General features: G+C 42.4%; 1 protein-coding gene across 3 annotated transcripts in view; it reads left to right on the forward strand.

Annotated features, from left to right (window-relative positions):
* Positions 1 to 17,982, forward strand: part of C8H1orf21 (chromosome 8 C1orf21 homolog) — a 233,337-nt gene that overhangs the window by 58,277 nt on the left and 157,078 nt on the right. For all 3 annotated transcript variants that reach the window (XM_030572238.1, XM_030572240.1, XM_030572239.1), the window contains exon 2: positions 10,503 to 10,708. In XM_030572238.1, the coding sequence (XP_030428098.1) occupies positions 10,615 to 10,708 (94 nt within the window). In that variant the 5' untranslated portion in view covers positions 10,503 to 10,614. The remainder of the gene's footprint in view (positions 1 to 10,502; positions 10,709 to 17,982) is intronic.

Here is a 17,982-nt window from a genome sequence, read left to right on the forward strand (position 1 = left end):
CAGTCCAGAGAGAAGGGATTTCTGGTTCCCCAGATATCTCACCAAGAAGAGAGCCCCATTAAATTGCTGTCTGCTTGTACCCAGAAGAGCAGCATCAGAGGGGCATATGGCAGGAAAGTGTTGCCTCTCTGACACTTTTACAGCAGGGCGCCTGTTATCCTGCCCCTGCTCATCTCTCCTGACTGCTTATGCACAGCTGAATTGTTTTGTTTTAGTTTTAACTTAAGTAGAGCATTATAGCAGTTCTTGGTGTGGCTCTTATTATCACAGATGTGTAGGAGGCAGCCTTGGGGCAACCTGCGACACGATATTGCTGCTCAGCATTGCTGCAGAGAGGAACAGCTCCTTTTTTATTTGCAGCTGCCACCTCATTCCCGTGTTCTGACTGGTTGGTATCTTGCATTGTATTGTGACACTCATTAGGGAGCATGAAGCTGTTCCCAGGTGAGTCCTGAAAACAGTGTAACTAAAGAACAGATGTACAGGGGCTTGGGTTGCAAAGCCAATGAGAGGGACTAAAGGCCATTCCCAAGACAAGGTGAAATGATGCTGAACAAAGGATGGTGGTAGGGACTGAGTTGGGAGGTTAGTTAATTTTTGTTTCCATAATCTCTGGGTAATTTGAATATTGGGGTAATTGGCAAGTTTGTTTCTGTATTCACTTACTTTAAAAGCTTTTTGGGGCACCCAAAGGGCTAGATGGGCCTGGGGAGGTGGTACTGTTTTATTGTAGAGCAGTAAAAGTCCAAATAGGTAAGTGGGGCCAGAGGAAGAAGAGAAACCTGATCCTGGAAATCTGTAATAAAAATAATTCCATTTAGAAACTGTTAAATTAACTTTTAAATACCATTATTTGGCTTTTTAAAAGTCCATAGGAACTATTTTACATGGCACAAGGGTGTTTGGAAACTATTTTAAACTTGCCATAATTTGGTAATGAAAGGACTCAAATTGTGATCACAATGAGACGCTTCAGATGGTGCTGCAGTGTTGATTAATGCACACCTTGGGTGCCTTGGAGGCACTGTACTAGAGTGATTTAACATGTGGGGTATGTTCAGACAGTTGCGGCTAGGAGACGTTTAATTTTTCTTGGCACCCGAAACCATAGATCAGTTGATATATATGAGCTATGCAAGTCTGTCTGGCAATTTTTATTTCATCTTATTGATTTTATTTGTTCTGTACACATAGTATCTAGACGAATGACATAGATTAAATGCAAACAGATGTTAAATGGAATTATCTGCAATAGGCTGCATAAACAACCTTCTTCCTTATACTGGCTGCATCTAACCCTAAAGAACCCTCTTATGGCCTATAGGTAAGAAATGTCTGGCCAAAAATATTTCTTGCATTGCTCTTCGATGGTCGATAAAGTCAAACTCTGTTATTTAGAAGAAGCGTGCCGCCGTGCCAAAGACTCTCCATAGAGTGTGCCCTGCATCTGAGAGTACATCTAGGAACTGTTAGAAAACGCAATTCATATGGTTTTCTCAGCCATCATTGGGGTACATGGAAAAGAGGGTGACCAACTGCATTTCAAGGAAATAAAAAAAAGCAAAACTGCATGGGGGACAAAATACAGTATAACCAGGGGTGGCCAACCTGAGCATGAGAAGGAGCCAGAATTTCCCAATGTACATTGCCAAAGAGCCACGGTAATACGTCAGCAGCCCTGCATCAGCTCCTCGCTCCCAGTGCCTCTTGCCCACTGGCTGCTGATCAGCGCCTCCCCCTTCCTCCCCGCACCTCCTAATCAACTGTTTCGTGGCATACAGGAGGCTCTGGGTTGGAGGGGAGGGGGCAAGGACACAGCAGGCTCAGGAGAGGGTCGGGAAGGGGTGGAATGGGGGCAGGGCCTATGGCAGAGCCAGGGGTTGAGCAGTGAGCACCCTCGGCACATTGGAAAGTTGACGCCGTAGCTCCAGCCCTGGAGTCGGTGCCTGTACAAGGAGCCGCATATTAACTTCTGAATAGCTGCATGTGGCTTCAGAGCCACAGGTTGGCCACCCCTGGTATAACGATTATTTTAAAGGAACAAACCTCAGTCACGCTGTAAAATTGTACCATGTACATTGGATTATATAGTGCTTTGCATGGTTACTGATGAAATGTGGGAAAAAGTGTGCACTGTTTTGATTTGATAGGGACATATGATGGTTGGTTTTTCACCCTAATGAAAAGAGAAACAATCCCTAAAGTAATTAGCTCCAAGGCAAAGCAGGGCTTCAGAGGTTAGAACCAACACCCTGAATTGAGTCTGAAAGCAGATGAAAAGCGAGAATGCAGTTTGTAGAGCACGGTTATAATGGAGCCAGATGGGCGAAGAGTTGCTCTGTCACAAGCTTGATGTTAATCTTCCCCCAAAATTTGTTTCTATAGTTAATGGACTTTTCTTAGTGACACTGTTGAGATTACTGCACAGTTCAGTCTTGTTTTCAGGTTAAGCCAACTGAATGACAGACAGTGTGACTGGGCATAACAATTATTTCTTTTCCTGAATATGCTGATCATTTAATCTCAAAATAATAATCCACGTTATGACTGCACTAAAAAATCTGGAAGGCTCTGTTTAAGCATTGAGCTGAATTTACACTTTTTTTATTTCTCCTGTAGGGTGGAAAGGTTTCTTGTAACTTTGAAATAATGTGAGGAGATACCACATAATGTTTACACATATAAGCTAAGTACCAGGTAGCAGAGAGAGAGCTTCGGAAAATAAGTTCCACTGAATTGTTGGTTTGATTAAAGATGAATGACCTTTAGAAACATGCCTTAGAAAAACGTTATCAGCTATAAATGGCCCACGCCCTCTATTTGCTATTAGTATTAGCAAGAGCTTTTGGTGTAATATAATGTGTGTGTTTTGCTTTATCTTGCTGGCCTAAGCAGGTTACACAAGCTAGTAGCTACTGTAGATACTGTGTGCTTCCAACAGTCCTTTGGAGTCAAGTAACAAAACAAGAATCTTTCTTCCATGAAACTGTTCTGTGGTGGGGTGGAAGGTGTCTTGGTAACCGGCTACCTCTGACACAGAAATTCTCGAAGGTTTTTTTCATAGCAGGTGAAGATGTCCCCAAGAGTTTCATGATTCCATAAAATCCTGTGATAGCTACAGCAATTGCTTATGTGGAAAAGAACTGATAGGAAGATATTTAATGTATTTTAGTTTCTTTTCGTGCAGTTTAGATTGACAAAGGCGCCAAATACCCTGATTGAAAGAGAAAAAAAGGAAAGAAATGTCCAGTCCTTTTGAAAGTCTGGAAGTATAAACACCTCTTACATGATACAGATACACCATACCAAATGCAATAATTGTAAGGAGGAATGGGAAGTATGGGTGAAATATACTGTTGTCATATTCTAGTTTCTCTCTGAGTACTGCTAAAGCATCATATTTCCAGTTTGCATAGACCAAACTAAATTTACTGTTGTATCACCAATTCATCATCCTGTAAGATCTTCACCGTCTTCCAATTCCTTGATGTATTAATTTTCTGGGAATTAAAAAATTTTTTTTTCAAGAGAGAATGTGCTGTAAAAGCCATGTCATGTTTAAAAAAAAAAAATCTGCTCTGACTTTAGGTAAGCGATTGACTGACTGACTTTCTTTCAGTCATTTTGTTACATTTCTACCTCATCTAGCACTTGGCTATTGTATAAATAGCTAAAATAAAACAATAATAGCTTTTTTATTGTGTTTGGGGTTTTTTTTTGCAAACTGCCAGAATCATTGGTCTTATGATCCATTTTCATGCTCATGAATTTTGAGTTTTTTTGCTTGTGAGTCTTAAATTTGCAAATAGTGGGATTATCATGACATAGGTAGAGGAAGATCCTCCTCTCAATCGTATCTTATCGTGGACATAAAGGAAATCATTAGTACATATGGTATATTTAGTGGACTGAATAAGGCGAAAATGTTCCCTTGACATATCATAGTTGCAGCCAACATACTTTATATTCAGAAATTATTATATGTAGCTTAATGGATCAAAAATATGTACTGAGGAAATGTTTATTGTGAATGAGATGAAACAATGGGACAAACCATTTTGCTCATAAAGACAGTATAATGGGCCTCCATGGGGCAATGGTACCAACTGCATCAAGTAATATAACAAATAACACAGAGGTACTAATTAGGAGCAGTAAATCAAGCCAGTTCACTCCCTGCTGTGGACTGTAGCTGGCCTGCTTGTGTATTTTGTTTCTTTTTTCTCCTTAACTTTAAGATCACAATGTTCTTGAGATGTGTTTTACACTGAGCATAGTTTCGCTGACAGGGTAAATGCAAAGTGCCTTTTCAACAATCTCCCACCATACTGGGGATGATTTTTAATACAATCTTAGCAAAATCCTATTAAACTGTATTTTCCTTTCACATTATTGTATTTGTATTGTATTGTATTTTCCTTTCACATTATTGCTGATAATATTTGTATGGTAAAGTTTTCTCCTTTGTATAATTGGCTAGATCATCCTTCCAGAGTCATCTAGCATTGCTACAATATGGTGTTTGCAATAGGATAGTGAAATGTGGCAATAAACATAGGAATATAGCATCATGGAAGCAACCAGATTTAATAGAGGAAGAAGATGCTTCATCTCATGGCTATTAATATGAACAAGGCGAGCGTATTCTGGTTCTGCATTCAAAGGAAAAGAACACCATTATTCACTTTGACTTTTCTTTGTCCCCTTGTGTTGCTGCTTATGTCACAGAATGGATTTTCTTTAAATATATTGCACAGAATACTTGTTTAATGGTTTATTTTAACAGACTAATTTAAATGCACAACGGGTCATAGTGTGTTTTTAAGACACAATGTAGGAAGTGGAATAAATGCCTGCCACCTATATGATTATATTGTAACATTTTTTTCTGCTTATTTAGCAGATTAATTGATTAATTTCAGCATTGTTTTATATTGCCTTCTAACAGTGTGAATTTGAACAGTTTGTAAAAGGAGGCAGGGAATAAAGTCCAGGTATTACCTGCCCACCCTAGGGGCACCCATCTATCCCAGTTCCTAGGGCTCAGGCATAACCTCACACTCTAGGGCACACACCTTACCCTGTTTCTCAGGCTCCAGCTGTAACCCTGTTAATTTAGGCACCCACCCTTACCCTTCTGTGAGCTTAAGGTGTAACCTTACACTCTGTGGGTTTGCGGGGTCATTTACCCATGAAAGAGCCTTACACAATAATATTCTTAACATCTATTAATTAACAATCACCAAAATGGAGTTGATATGCTTAAGCATACAATGTTCCCCGCTCCCAATAAGACAGACAAACTTTTCCCTGCTGGCCAGTCAGGATCAGGTCATCCAGAGGCTCCAACTTCTTCACAATATAGTTGACAGTGTGTTGAGGTCTGGCAGCTCTGATCTTGGGGCTGTGTCCTGGAGTTGGTGCCAAAGAACTTCCTTTTTGACTCCAGTTTATATAGTGAAACTAGATTCCTGCTTAGCTATACCTTAACCAATCATTTTACTAAAGTATCCCAGCCAATGGGAGCTGCAAAGCCAGCGCTCTGGGCAGCGGCAGCGTGTAGAGCTGCCTGGCCACGCCTCCACCTAGCAGCTGAGCGAGGGGGATGTTGCCACTTCCAGGGAGCCCCCAGGTAAGCACCGCTCAGAGCCTGTCTCACCTCATCCCGTGTCCCAGCCCCTGCCTCCTCCTACACCCACTCTGCCGCAGGGGGGCGCGGTGGCCCAAGACTGCCCCAGCAGCTGCTTGAGCCGCCCCTGAGCCAGGTGCACTGACCGCTGCAGAAGTCATGGAAGTCACAGAAAGTCACGGAATCCTTTTTGATAACATGTTATTTGTAGTCAATGAGCCCTTCACCATCCATGACCTTATTGCTGACAAGGCACTTCACCTGATCTGCCTTGCAGCAATTTGGCTGACTGACATTGCAGGTCCGGTTCTCCATCTCTCTTCTCTCAAGGATACTCTAGTAACCACAGGTTCAGAACTATGAAATCCAAATTTGGAGGCAGGATAGCCATTCTGTTCTTGTACAGACTCAACTACTGGAAAATCTCATCCTTTGGCTCTGTCATAAGGGAGAGTAGTGGTTTTCAAACTGTGGTCGTGACCCAGTACTGGGTCGTGGAATGTAAGGTTTTGGCGGCTCTGGTCAGCACTGCCCACCGGGCTATTAAAAGTCTCGGTGGCGGTGTGGCCCGGCTGTGGCCGGCTAATTCATACCTGTTCTGACACTGCACTGCGCCCTGGAAGCAGTCAGCAGCAGATCTGGCTCCTAGGCAGGGGCGCCACAGGGCTCCGCGCTGCCCATACCCCAAGCAGCAGCTCCACACTCCCATTGACCAGGAGCTGCACGGAGAGCTTGTGCACCTCTGCCTAGGAGCCAGACCTGCTAATGTATGGGTTTGAAGCTATTCATCTAAAATAACATTCTGACACTTATGTTATTAGGGCACACTAATTTCTTATAACAATGTGTATCTGCATTACTTTCACTCTGTTATAGGAATTTAAGATCAGTTAAGATGATTTAAATAAAATTGCTGCATCTTCATTTCTGTGGTTGTTCTTATTTAAATACTTACAATGTATATGAATGGAATTAACGTGGTGCTTTTTTGCATACTAACTGGTAATATCAAAATGTTATTTAATGAGCTGACTGATTGATAAAATCAGAGCTTGAAAAATCGCCTCAGGCACTTGCCCAAGGTAAATAGGAAGCTTTTCCAGGCAATAGCCATCATCTATTACTAATTTTTAAAAGGAAGTTTAGATTTTGTAAGTTTCCAGTCCTCGTGGGAGCAAAGAAAATATTTTGCATAAGGAAGATTAACTGAGGATGTGCTGTCTTCCTTAGTCCACAGACTGACAACTCCAGTGCTTCTGCTGCTCAAAGCTTTCCTGGGATACTGCAGAGTGAAAATTTGAACAGTCTTGTCATTTTCACGGCCACTATTTAGAAAACTGTTTAGCATGGGGATCTGGTCTATTTCATTCTACTGCTGCTTGGGAAAATTGTGAGCTATAGCTTTACTGGAGAGGGAACCTAAAACTGAAAGCTAGGTGATATTGTACAGTAGTGGAAATTATCTCTCTTGTAGCAACCGGAAAATGAGGGAAGGTTATAGTTGCATTTCTTCTGAACAGTGGGTCCCTATCTCCGTCTATAGCTAATACATTAGTTCTCCGGCTACTACTAAGAGTCTGGTAAAATTTCCTATCCTATGAGAGGGTGGATGGGAGTAAGAGGAGAACAAATTGATTTAATAAGTTAAAGTCTGTTGGAGGGGGCCTTTTGGGGAGTGTGACAATGCGGTTCTGGTGGGACCCAACTGAGTGCCAATTCAGGACAAATCGCTTAAACCAGGGCAGTTACAGCCCAAGGCTGGGATTTTTCCACCTCTAAGGCAAACCAAACCAGCCAGACCAAGAGGACTTTGGTTTCAGCCCACTGGCTAACCACAAGTCACACAAGCAATTCCCTTAGACACTTCAGTTTCCCAGTATCACCACCAGTGCCACTTGTCCTGGGGATGAATGATTAAGAAAACCAACACCCCAATAAAGGAAAAAGGTTCTCTCAATCCCAAAGAATCAAGCCCCAGACCCAGGTCAATATACAAATCAGATCTTACCCACAAATCATGCTGTTGCCAATCCTTTAGAATCTAAAATCTAAAGGTTTATTCATAAAAGGAAAAAGATATAGATGAGAGCTAGAATTGGTTAAATGGAATCAATTACATACAGTAATGGCAAAGTTCTTAGTGCAGGCTTGTAGCAGTGATGGAGTAAACTGCAGGTTCAAATCAAGTCTCTGGAATACATCCCCCCTGGGATGAGTCTTTCAGTCCTTTGTTCAGAGCTTCAGTTTGTAGCAAAGTCCCTCTAGAGATAAGAAGCAGGATTGAAGGCAAGACGGAGATGAGGCATCAGCCTTTTATAGTCTTTTCCAGGTGTAAGAACCTCTTTGTCCTTACTGTGGAAAATTACAGCAAATTGGAGTCTGAGTCACATGGACAAGTTCCTGCATACTTTGCTGAGTTACAAGGCGTATCTACATTTTCTCAATGTGTCAGTTGTATAGCTGATGGTCCTTAATGGGCCATCAAGCAGGCTAGGCAGAGCTAACACCAACTGGTCTGGGATGTCTCCCAGAAGCACAGCATAAGTTTTGAAGTACAGAGAGTATTGAGCCAATATTCATAACTTCAACTGCAAAATGACACATGCATACAGACAGCATAATCATAACCAGCAACCCATAACCTGGTCTTAGACACCTTAAATGACCCCCTTTACATAAGATTTGGTGCCACTACAGGACCTTGGTTGCAACCATATTCTGTATGGTCCCAGATTATATCAATAACGCCACAGGGAGGGAGGAGAAAGATGCAGAAAATATATGGGGTTAGGTAGAGCATACCGTGAACAGAAAGTGTGTGTATGGAGGGATGGCAAACAGACATTGTTTGGGATGGGATTTCAGTGTGTGTTTAGATGATTTGCTGAATTAAGGGCCTTTGCCATTAAATTGGGAGAGAGGGTTGCCTTTGGGGGGGTTTGATGGCACAGCTCTTTTTCCACCCTGGATTGTAGGCTCAGTCCTCAGGCATGAAATTAGTCTGTTTAGTGAAAAGAGGACAGAGAGCTTTGAATTCAGAATATTGGCATAGTACTTGTAGATCAGAAAAGTATCAGTTAAAATATCACTAAAATTTTCAAGATATGGATGAAATTATATAGTTCATATTTTGGTTATAAATTATGAACAGTCAAGTGTCAGAAGGAGGCTGGCCAATGCACAGCGTCTGGGTTTTGAACTGTAATGGGATTTGCAATCTCATTTTGCATTTATATCGGCCCTACCTTCATAGATAAACTTTCACATGATGTATGTGAAATAATCAGGTCTGCAGCTATTAATATAAATAGCTGAGAAATACTGGATTAAAAAACATAATCCACTAAGTGACCTTGAATTGTATAACCTTAGAAATAAAAGTAATAGTGGGTGTGTCTACACAGCAATTAAACACCACAGCTGGTCCGAGTCACGAACATCTACGCTGCAATTTTACATCCATGCAGCCTGAGCCCAATGAGCCCGAGTCAGCTGATACAGGCCACCTGCCAGTGTTTAATTGCTGTGTAGACATACCCAGAATGTCTGTCCCCCACATTTGGATACTCACATAGGCATTTAAGTACATATGAGCATTCGTGTGTTTGTATGCAGAGTTGTACTGGTTTAACTAAAGGTGTGATTTTTACATCGAGTGCAGCTTTGTGTGTAGACATTCTTTTATATTGGTTTAAACTTTTTTTTTTAATTGGTTTAGCTTGAAGAGTACCCACACAGCTATTGGTATTGGTATTTTAAAAAGATTTAAGTTTAAATCAGTACAATTTCTGTGTGTATAGAAATTGTAAACATGGGATTTAGACATTCCCTGAACATGCTCTCATTTTGAACATGGACTCCCTACAACTGTATAGTATATGTATTTATTAGCCTATAAAAGATCATAGGGATAAGCATTTTTTCATTGGTATGGTGTAAAGTCCTGTTCTGTTGTTTTTGTTTTGTTTTTGTGTCAAATTTACCAGGCACATGGACTGCTGGAATACTCTCTTTATGAGTGCTCTATTTTTGTAGAGATCATTTAGTGCAGTGTGGCCAACCTGAGCCTGAGAAGGAGCCAGGATTTACCAATGTACATTGCCAAAGAGCCACAGTAATATGGCAGCAGCCCCCCATCAGCTTCCAGCACCTCCCACCCACCAGCAGCTCCCTCGATCAGTGCCTCCTACTCTCTTCCTCCCCGCACCTCCCGATCAGCTGTTCTGTGGTGTGCAGGAGGCGGGGAGGAGTGAGGGCATGGCAGGCTCGGGAGGGGGCGGGAAGGGGTGAAGTGGGGGCAAGGCCTGTGGCAGAGCCAGGGGTTGAGCAGTGAGCACCCCCTCTTTTTCCAGTACATTGGAAAGTTGGCGCCTGTTGCTCCAGCCCTTGATTTGGTGCCTATACAAGGAGCTGCATATTAACTTCTGAAGAGCCGCATGTGGCTCCGGAGCCACAGGTTGGCCACCCCTAATTTAGTGCAATAAACAGTTAAACAGGCAAAGGATTAATGTCATTTACTTTCATCTTATGCGTACAGGGACATAAGATCTTAATTGACTTTTCTTTTTGTCTGACCCGGTGTTCAACACTTGCATGTATCAGTGCCCAAGCACTAATAAGCTTTCTAAGAAAATTAGCTTGATGGACAGATCGTGAAAAGTAGCAAGAGAAGCAAATGTCTCTGATTTCTCATATGTGCTTCAGGGGGGGGAAAAAACGTGTGTGTGTATTCTTTGAGACGGTGTTTTTCCAGCACTTCTCTCCCCGAAATACCATCATGATATTTCCCTGATTGCCAAAAAGCGCAACCTTCTTAATGATGGCTTTCTGTCAATATGCTTAGAAATATTTTTCTTCTCTTTTATATCTGCAGGTAGAAGCGTCTTGACAACCAAGCAAGAAGGTGGATTAATTTTAAAACAATGCTTAAGCATCTGTAGAGATGATTTGTGGTTCAGTCCAGCTGGAGCTGACTGAATGAAGCTATGGGCTGTGCATCAGCCAAGCATGTTTCTACTGTTCAAAATGAGGAGGAAGTTCAGAAGGGGAAGAACTACCAGAATGGAGATGTATTTGGTGGTGAGTTTTGTGGGATCTTACCTTTCTTACACATCATTAATGTTTTTGAAATTCTAATTGGGAGTCTCACCCTTCTTATGAACTAAGAATGAAAAAGAAAGTTGAAATGAATCATGACAATACTAGTAGAGTTATCATATCTAAGGGATAGTACCGGAAGAGTGTTGAAATTATGTTGTTGTTGTTCGGATCAGATGTGAAATCAGAGAGCTTATTGGAGAACTATGGAACATTCTGCCTCCAGTGATCTGAAGTATGGTATCTTCAGCTCCACACAATGTAGGGAAATTTAAGAGCAACCATTCACTTCAAATTCCCAAGTTATACATTTTATATTTCTATCAGGTGCCAAATGTAAAATTTGCTTTAAAACCCCTACTACGTAAGCAAAATAAATCCCTCAATCTCTCTATAACAGGAGAAAAGTGTCAAACCCTGTCTTCTAATTTTACAGTACTTTCATATTCTGCTCTCTAGAAATGGGAAGTTATCAATAATATTTAAATAGCCTGTGAAGATTGGGGTGGTAGAGGAAGATTTTGAACATGGCATGGTAACACAAAGCTAATCTGTGTAGTTAGAAAGAAGACTGTTTTGAAATCAGAGTTTTGCCATGGTACTTAAATACTAATTATGGTAACGTTAACATTGTGATTTTTTTGGCCAGACTCTATTAACATATGTTTAACTATTTTTGTAATTGATGAGGAGTAGATTATGAAATGTATTAAGAATGATTATAAAAAAATGTACACAATGTGAGATTTCCATGCCTGTCCAGATGTTATAAGGAAACTATTTCCTACTAAGAAGGTGATTTGGTATTGCTTATAAACTCCTTGGATTCAGTATTCTTAAAATAGTTGCACTGCTGTTTAGAATGCCAAGCTTCTCTTCTGTGGTGGTTGTTATAGCAATTATTTGTGCAGAATTAAGAATGCCATGCTGCAGTAGCAAAGCTATCACTGCTATTGAAGTAAGTAAGGGGGAGGAGCTTCACTTCAACCTGTCTGTTGAGGGTATGTTTATTCCCAGCAGCAGACACAAAGTAAAACTACCTCAAATTATATCTGTAATCTGAATTGAGGGTCTTAAAAAATGTGAACCTCTATGATGAGGGTGTTTTGTTTTGGTTTTTTTTGTTCATGCTTTCCTTTATTATCTTGTAAGATGATACATTTGGAATTCTGATTTCAGTATTTGAACTTTTATGTAATACAGACTTTATGGATATTAAGAGCAAAATATCCTCTTTTGTTATGAAAGGAATGTTAAGACAGATGTTAACTGATATTTAAGCAGTAAGACTAGTCAGACAATGCATTTCTGGGAGATTTTTTTCATTGCATGCCTTTAGTACACGGTAACACAAGGTCATATACCATGACTTCAGTCACATGAGAACCTAAATTATGTTTAAAAGGTAAGAGGAATTTCAGGACACAAGGGATTGTAATAGGATGTAGAATCTTGCCACTTTATGTTAAGTATCAGAGGGGTAGCCGTGTTAGTCTGGACCTGTAAAAGCAGCAAAGAGTCCTGTGGCACCTTGTAGACTAACAGACGTTTTGGAGCATGAGCTTTCGTGGGTGAATACCCACTTCGTCAGATGCATGTAGTCACTTTATGTTGACATTTTGCCACTCTGGGATAGATATGAAACTACTGAAGATTATCACCATCAGAGGTTCAGGGGACTGTTTCAAATTTATTTCCTTTTCCATCTTCCTATAAAGAGTTTCCCATACCATCTTTGTTGTCAGTCTAGGCAGGCAGTCTATGATTTGGGGCCCCAATTCAGCAATCCATCCCTTTTCTCCAAAGCTCCTTCAAACACGTACTTAGGTCCCATTTAATTCAGTGGCACTTCAGCACATGCATAAATGCTTTGCTGGCTTGGGGCTGGAATGCACCTGTAGATGAAGCTATCCTCTTATTTTTAGAAGTTGGCCCTCCAGATTAGGTTTGAGACATTTTGGAATGGCAGTATGGGGAGGGAGCCTTGCCTTTTTGCTGTCCTTGTTGCATCTGTTCTGTGGGTCAACGGAACACATTGGTCTCCGGGTTTGGCAATGTGCTGTACTTCCGTGTGCATGGCATGTAAAATATGTCCTGCACAATTTTTAATATAAAAAAGAGAGGGAGAAGTTTACACCTGAGCATAGGGTTTGTGCAACCTCATCATCAACCATTCAGAATTCCCTAGATTTCTAAGTCTGTTTCATAATAGACTGAACATCTTGCTTCACTCCTCTTTTCATGTTTTAAATTATACTGGGCAGTTGCATTGTGTAAGATGAATTGGATCTGACATTGCAAGGTTTTTAAATTTCCTATTAAACATTTATGTTAATCCAAAACAAAATTCCATCTGACACATCTGTAGAGTTACTCTTTCAGTAAAAGCAAAAAAAAAAAAAAAAAAACAAAACGTAAGCACTGTATCAGAGAGCTGTCACAACCAATCCACTACAAACAAAGAGATTAGCAATGCTAGATTTTATTGTAGGATGTCACCTAGGGCAATGAATCTTAAATGTAGCTTCAAGGGATGTTAGTGGCCCATGGTGTCGCAGCCACCACTGATTGCTAACGGTGCTTCATAGCACTCAAGAGAGCCACAGCATTGCCAGTGCTCAGCCTCTCCCTCTTTCTGCCAGCAGCCGAAAAACTGCTGCATGTTCCCCTGTCAACAGCTGGGAGCCATAAAAGCAGCAGTACATCTGATCCAGCCAATAGCTATGAGCAGGGCATTTCTGCAGACCATTGGGAGCTAAGCTTATCTTCAGGATGAGCTAGGCAAAGTAAGACCAGGTTTGGATGGAGGAGAGAAACTGGGGAGCATGCATCTGAACTGGAACGAGACTCAGAGCCCTGGTCTACACTATGAGTTTAGGTCAAATTTAGCAGCGTTAGATCGATTTAACCCTGCACTCGTCCACACGACAAAGCCATTATTTTCGACTTAAAGGGCGGTTAAAATCTATTTCTGTATGAGGGGATTAGTGCTGAAATCGACCTTGCTGGGTCGAATTTGGGATAGTGTGGAGAGCGCTCTCAGCTCAAATGCACTGGCCAGGTAGATAGGAAAAGGCCCATGAACTTTTGAATCTCATTTCCTGTTTGCCCAGTGTGGCGATCTGCAGGTGAGTGCAGATCTCATCAGCAGAGGTGACCATGATGGAGTCCCAGAATCGCAAAAGAGACCGAATGAAAGGTACGAGATCTGATCGCTGTGTGGGGAGATGAATCTGTGCTATCAGAACTCCATTCAAAAAGACGAATTGCCCAAACATTTGAAAAAATCTCAAAGGGCATGAAGGACAGAGGCTATAACGGGGATCTGCAGCAGTGCCATGTGAAACTTAAGGAGCTGAGGCAAGCCTACCAAAAAACCAGAGACACAAACGGCTGCTCCGGGTCAGAGCCCCAGACATGTCGCTTCTATGATGAGCCACATGCCATTCTTGGTAGTGCCGCCACCACTACCCCACCGCTGTGCTTCGACTCCGTCAGTGGAGTAGCACGCAACAGGGCTGCGGGTTTTGGGGACAAGGAAGATGAGGACGCGGAAGTTGAAGACAGTTCACAGCAAGGAAACGGAGAAACCGTTTTCCCCAACAACCAGGAACTGTTTCTTACCCTGGACTTGGAGTCAGTACCTCCCGAACCCAACCAAGGCAGACTCCTGGACCCTGAAGGCAGAGAAGGGACCTCTGGTGAGTGTACCTTTGTAAATATTATACATGGTTTAAAAGCAATCGTGTTTAATGATTAATTTGCCCTGGCATTTGCGGCCAGTATAGCTACTGGAAAAGTCTGTTAAAGTGTCTGGGGATGGAACTGGAATCCTCCAGGGACATCTCCATAAAGCTCTCTTGAATCTACTCCCAAAGCCTTTGCAAAAGGTTTCTGGGGAGGGCAGCCTTATTCGATCCTCCATGGTAGGACACTTTACCACGTCAGGCTAGTAGCACGTAGTCTGGAATCATTGGTTGAAATAGGGTGGTTTTATTAAGGGGACATTCAGAGGTGCCTGTTCTTGCTCGGCTGTTTGCCTGTGGCTGAACAGAAATGTTCCACACTGTTAGGCAAGCGGTGGGGGGAGGGGTGAAGTGATCATCCCAGAGAATTGGGTGGGTGGGTGGGGTTGGGAGCGGTTAGTTGGGTTTGTGCTGCACAATAACCCAAAAACTGCATCCCCTCCTCCTTTTAAATGGCCAACCCATTTTAAATGGCCAACCCAATGGCTGCTTGGTACGGGAAATGAGGGTGCTGCTGTTTGAAACCATTCCCATTGTTATGAAGGTTAAAGAAACCAGGCCTGTGTCTTACCATGGCTGCCTGCAAGCCAAATTCTGTTGCCCGGCCCTGCGTGAAAGATCTCTCACACCAAACCGGCATACCCTCAATAAGAGGCAAAATGTGACCTTGTACCGAAAGCACATGTGCTATGCAATGTTAACAGCAAGGTTTACCATGAAAGAGTCTACCCATTGTTGTCTAAAATGTGTCTTTTTAACTACCACTCTCCCCTTTTTTCCCTCCACCAGCTTCAAATGTTTCAACACTCACACTATCTTCTCCTTCTCAGAGGCTAGCGAAGATTAGAAGGCGAAAAAAATGCACTCGCGATGAAATGTTCTCTGAGCTCATGCAGTCCTCCCACACTGAAAGAGCCCAGCAGAATGCGTGGAGGCAAACAATGTCAGAGTCCAGGAAAGCACAATATGAATGCGAGGACAGGTGGCGGGCTGAAGACTATCGATAGGTGGCGTCAGCTTGGTGACAGAAGGCAAGAGGCAATGCCGAGACTACTGGAGGAACAAATTGATATGCTCCAGCGTATGGTTGAGGTTCAGGAAAGGCAGTTTGAGCACAGACTGCCGCTACAGCCCCTGTGTAACCAACTGCCCTCCTCCCAAGTTCCATAGCCTCCTCACCCAGACACCCAAGAACGTGGTGGGGGGGCCTTCCGGTCACCCAACCACTCCACCCTAGAGGACTGCCCAAGCTACAGAAAGCTTGCATCAATGTTTTAAAGTGCAGCGTGGCCTTGTCCTTCCCTCCTCCCCCACCCTTCCTGGGCTGCCTTGGCAGTTATCCCCCTATTTGTGTGATGAATTAATAAAGAATGCACGAATGTGAAGCAACAATGACTTTATTGCCTCTGCAAGTGGTGATCGAAGTGGGGAGGGGAGGGTGGCTAGCGTACAGGGAAGTAGAGTGAACCAAGGGGGCGGGGATCATCAAGGAGAAACAAACAGAACTTTCACACCGTAGCCCCCTGACTAGTCATGAAACTGGTTTTCAAAGCTGCTCTGATGCGCACCACGCCCTCCTGTACTCTGCTAACCGCCCTGGTCTCTGGCTGTGCGTAATCAGCTGCCAGGCAATTTGCCTCAACCTCCCACCCCGCCATAAATGTCTCCCCCTTACTCACATATATTGTGGAGTGCACAGCAAGTGGTAATAACAATGAGAATATTGGTTTAGCTGAGGTCTAACCGAGTCAGTAAACTGTGCCAGCGCACTTTTAAACTTCCAAATGTACATTCTTCCACCATTCTGCACTTGTTCAGCCTATAGCTGAACAGCTCCTGACTACTGTTCAGGCTGCCTGTGTATGGCTTCATGAGCCATGGCATTAAGGGGTAGGGTGGGTCCCCAAGGATTACTATAGACATTTCAACATCCCCAATGGTTATTTTCTGGTCTGGGAAGAAAATCCCTTCCCGAAGCTTTTGAAACAGACCAGAGTTCCTGAAAATGTGAGCGGCATGTACCTTTCCCAGCCATCCCACGTTGATGTTGGTGAAACATCCCTTGTGATCCACCAGTGCTTGCAGCACCATTGAAAAGTACCCTTTTCGGTTTATATACTCGCTGGCTTGGTGCTCCGGTGCCAAGATAGGGATATGGGTTCCGTCTATTGCCCCACCATAGTTAGGGAATCCCATTGCAACAAAGCCATCCACTATGACCTGCACATTTCCCAGAGTCACTACCCTTGATATCACCAGCTCTTTGATTGTGTTGGCTACTTGGATCACAGCAACCCCCACAGAATAGCAGGAAGGAGGGCTGATGCTATGGTGGCAGCATTGATTCTATACAAAGAGAAACCACAGAGATGCAAATGTATTTGTAATTAGTGTTGCCCAAATCTGTAGTCATATCGGAGACTAATCTGTTACAAAAAGATGTATTCAAAAACAGACAGTGGGCCTCGTAGTTGCAAGAAGTCCACATCTACCTTGTTTAATTCTAACTGTGTTAATCGGGTCATACAGAAAAATGTTCTGGCCAGATTTATGAAAGGCCAGGATACTTTATGACTGCTAATAGCATTTGTAGCTATGCAAGATAAATTAAGGTAATCAAATCTATTTGGGGGGAGATTTGGTTATGTACAACATTGCACAGTTGCCTCTAAGTGTGTTGTTGTTTCACTTTCTTCCAAAGCATCAGGTTTTGCTATTGCCAAAGCTGAGGTGTGAAACTGAATAGACCAACCGTCAGATCTGGTTTAATGAATCCTATAGTATGTTTTTGAGCATGAGTTCCCATCTGCTCTATACATACATCATAAATTACATGATGAGATGAAGAATAATAAAAATTGCACCCTTGAATTAGTTAGACAGCTTTTTCCTGCACAGCTTTTGTCTATTAAAGTTCAAATTACTTCTTGAAGCCAGGATTTTGTGTTTGTGCTTACACACATCACTAATGCAAATTTAGGGAAATGCTATATTTTTTGGTGCTGGGATGTCTGAGGAATATTCTCTGAGGAGAGGGGATTTTGAATTTCATTCTGCTGGATATTCCTACAAGTTATTCTAGGATACACTTACCTACCTCGCAGAGGGGTTCTGAGGATTAGATTGTCAGCACTGGCACAGTGCCCTGAAGATGTAAAAAGCTATATATAAGCTCTAAATACGAAGTTCGCTAGGTTTAAAAAGTTTGCTTGCTCAGATCCCTCAGTCATATTCCTTCCTTTTAGGTGCCTTTGGTTTTTTTATTATTATTTTGTATGTTCTGTTCCTTCCTCGGACAGGTGAAAGAAGGAGAAATTTGAGAAATCTGTCCCGGATAACAAGCTGTGCTTGATTTCCATTTCAGCTTCTCTGATAGATGCTCCTGAGAGAACTTGAACGGCCATGTTAGGTGGTGATGAGGAAGACGGGCCTAACTCATTGTTAGTGCTATTCTTCTCTTGGTGTTGAGTCTAATTTGAATGCACGTGATGTGCAATATTTTGCCCCTCA

Source organism: Gopherus evgoodei, chromosome 8 (genome assembly GCF_007399415.2).
Source record: "Gopherus evgoodei ecotype Sinaloan lineage chromosome 8, rGopEvg1_v1.p, whole genome shotgun sequence".
NCBI classification, from domain to species: Eukaryota; Metazoa; Chordata; order Testudines; family Testudinidae; genus Gopherus; species Gopherus evgoodei.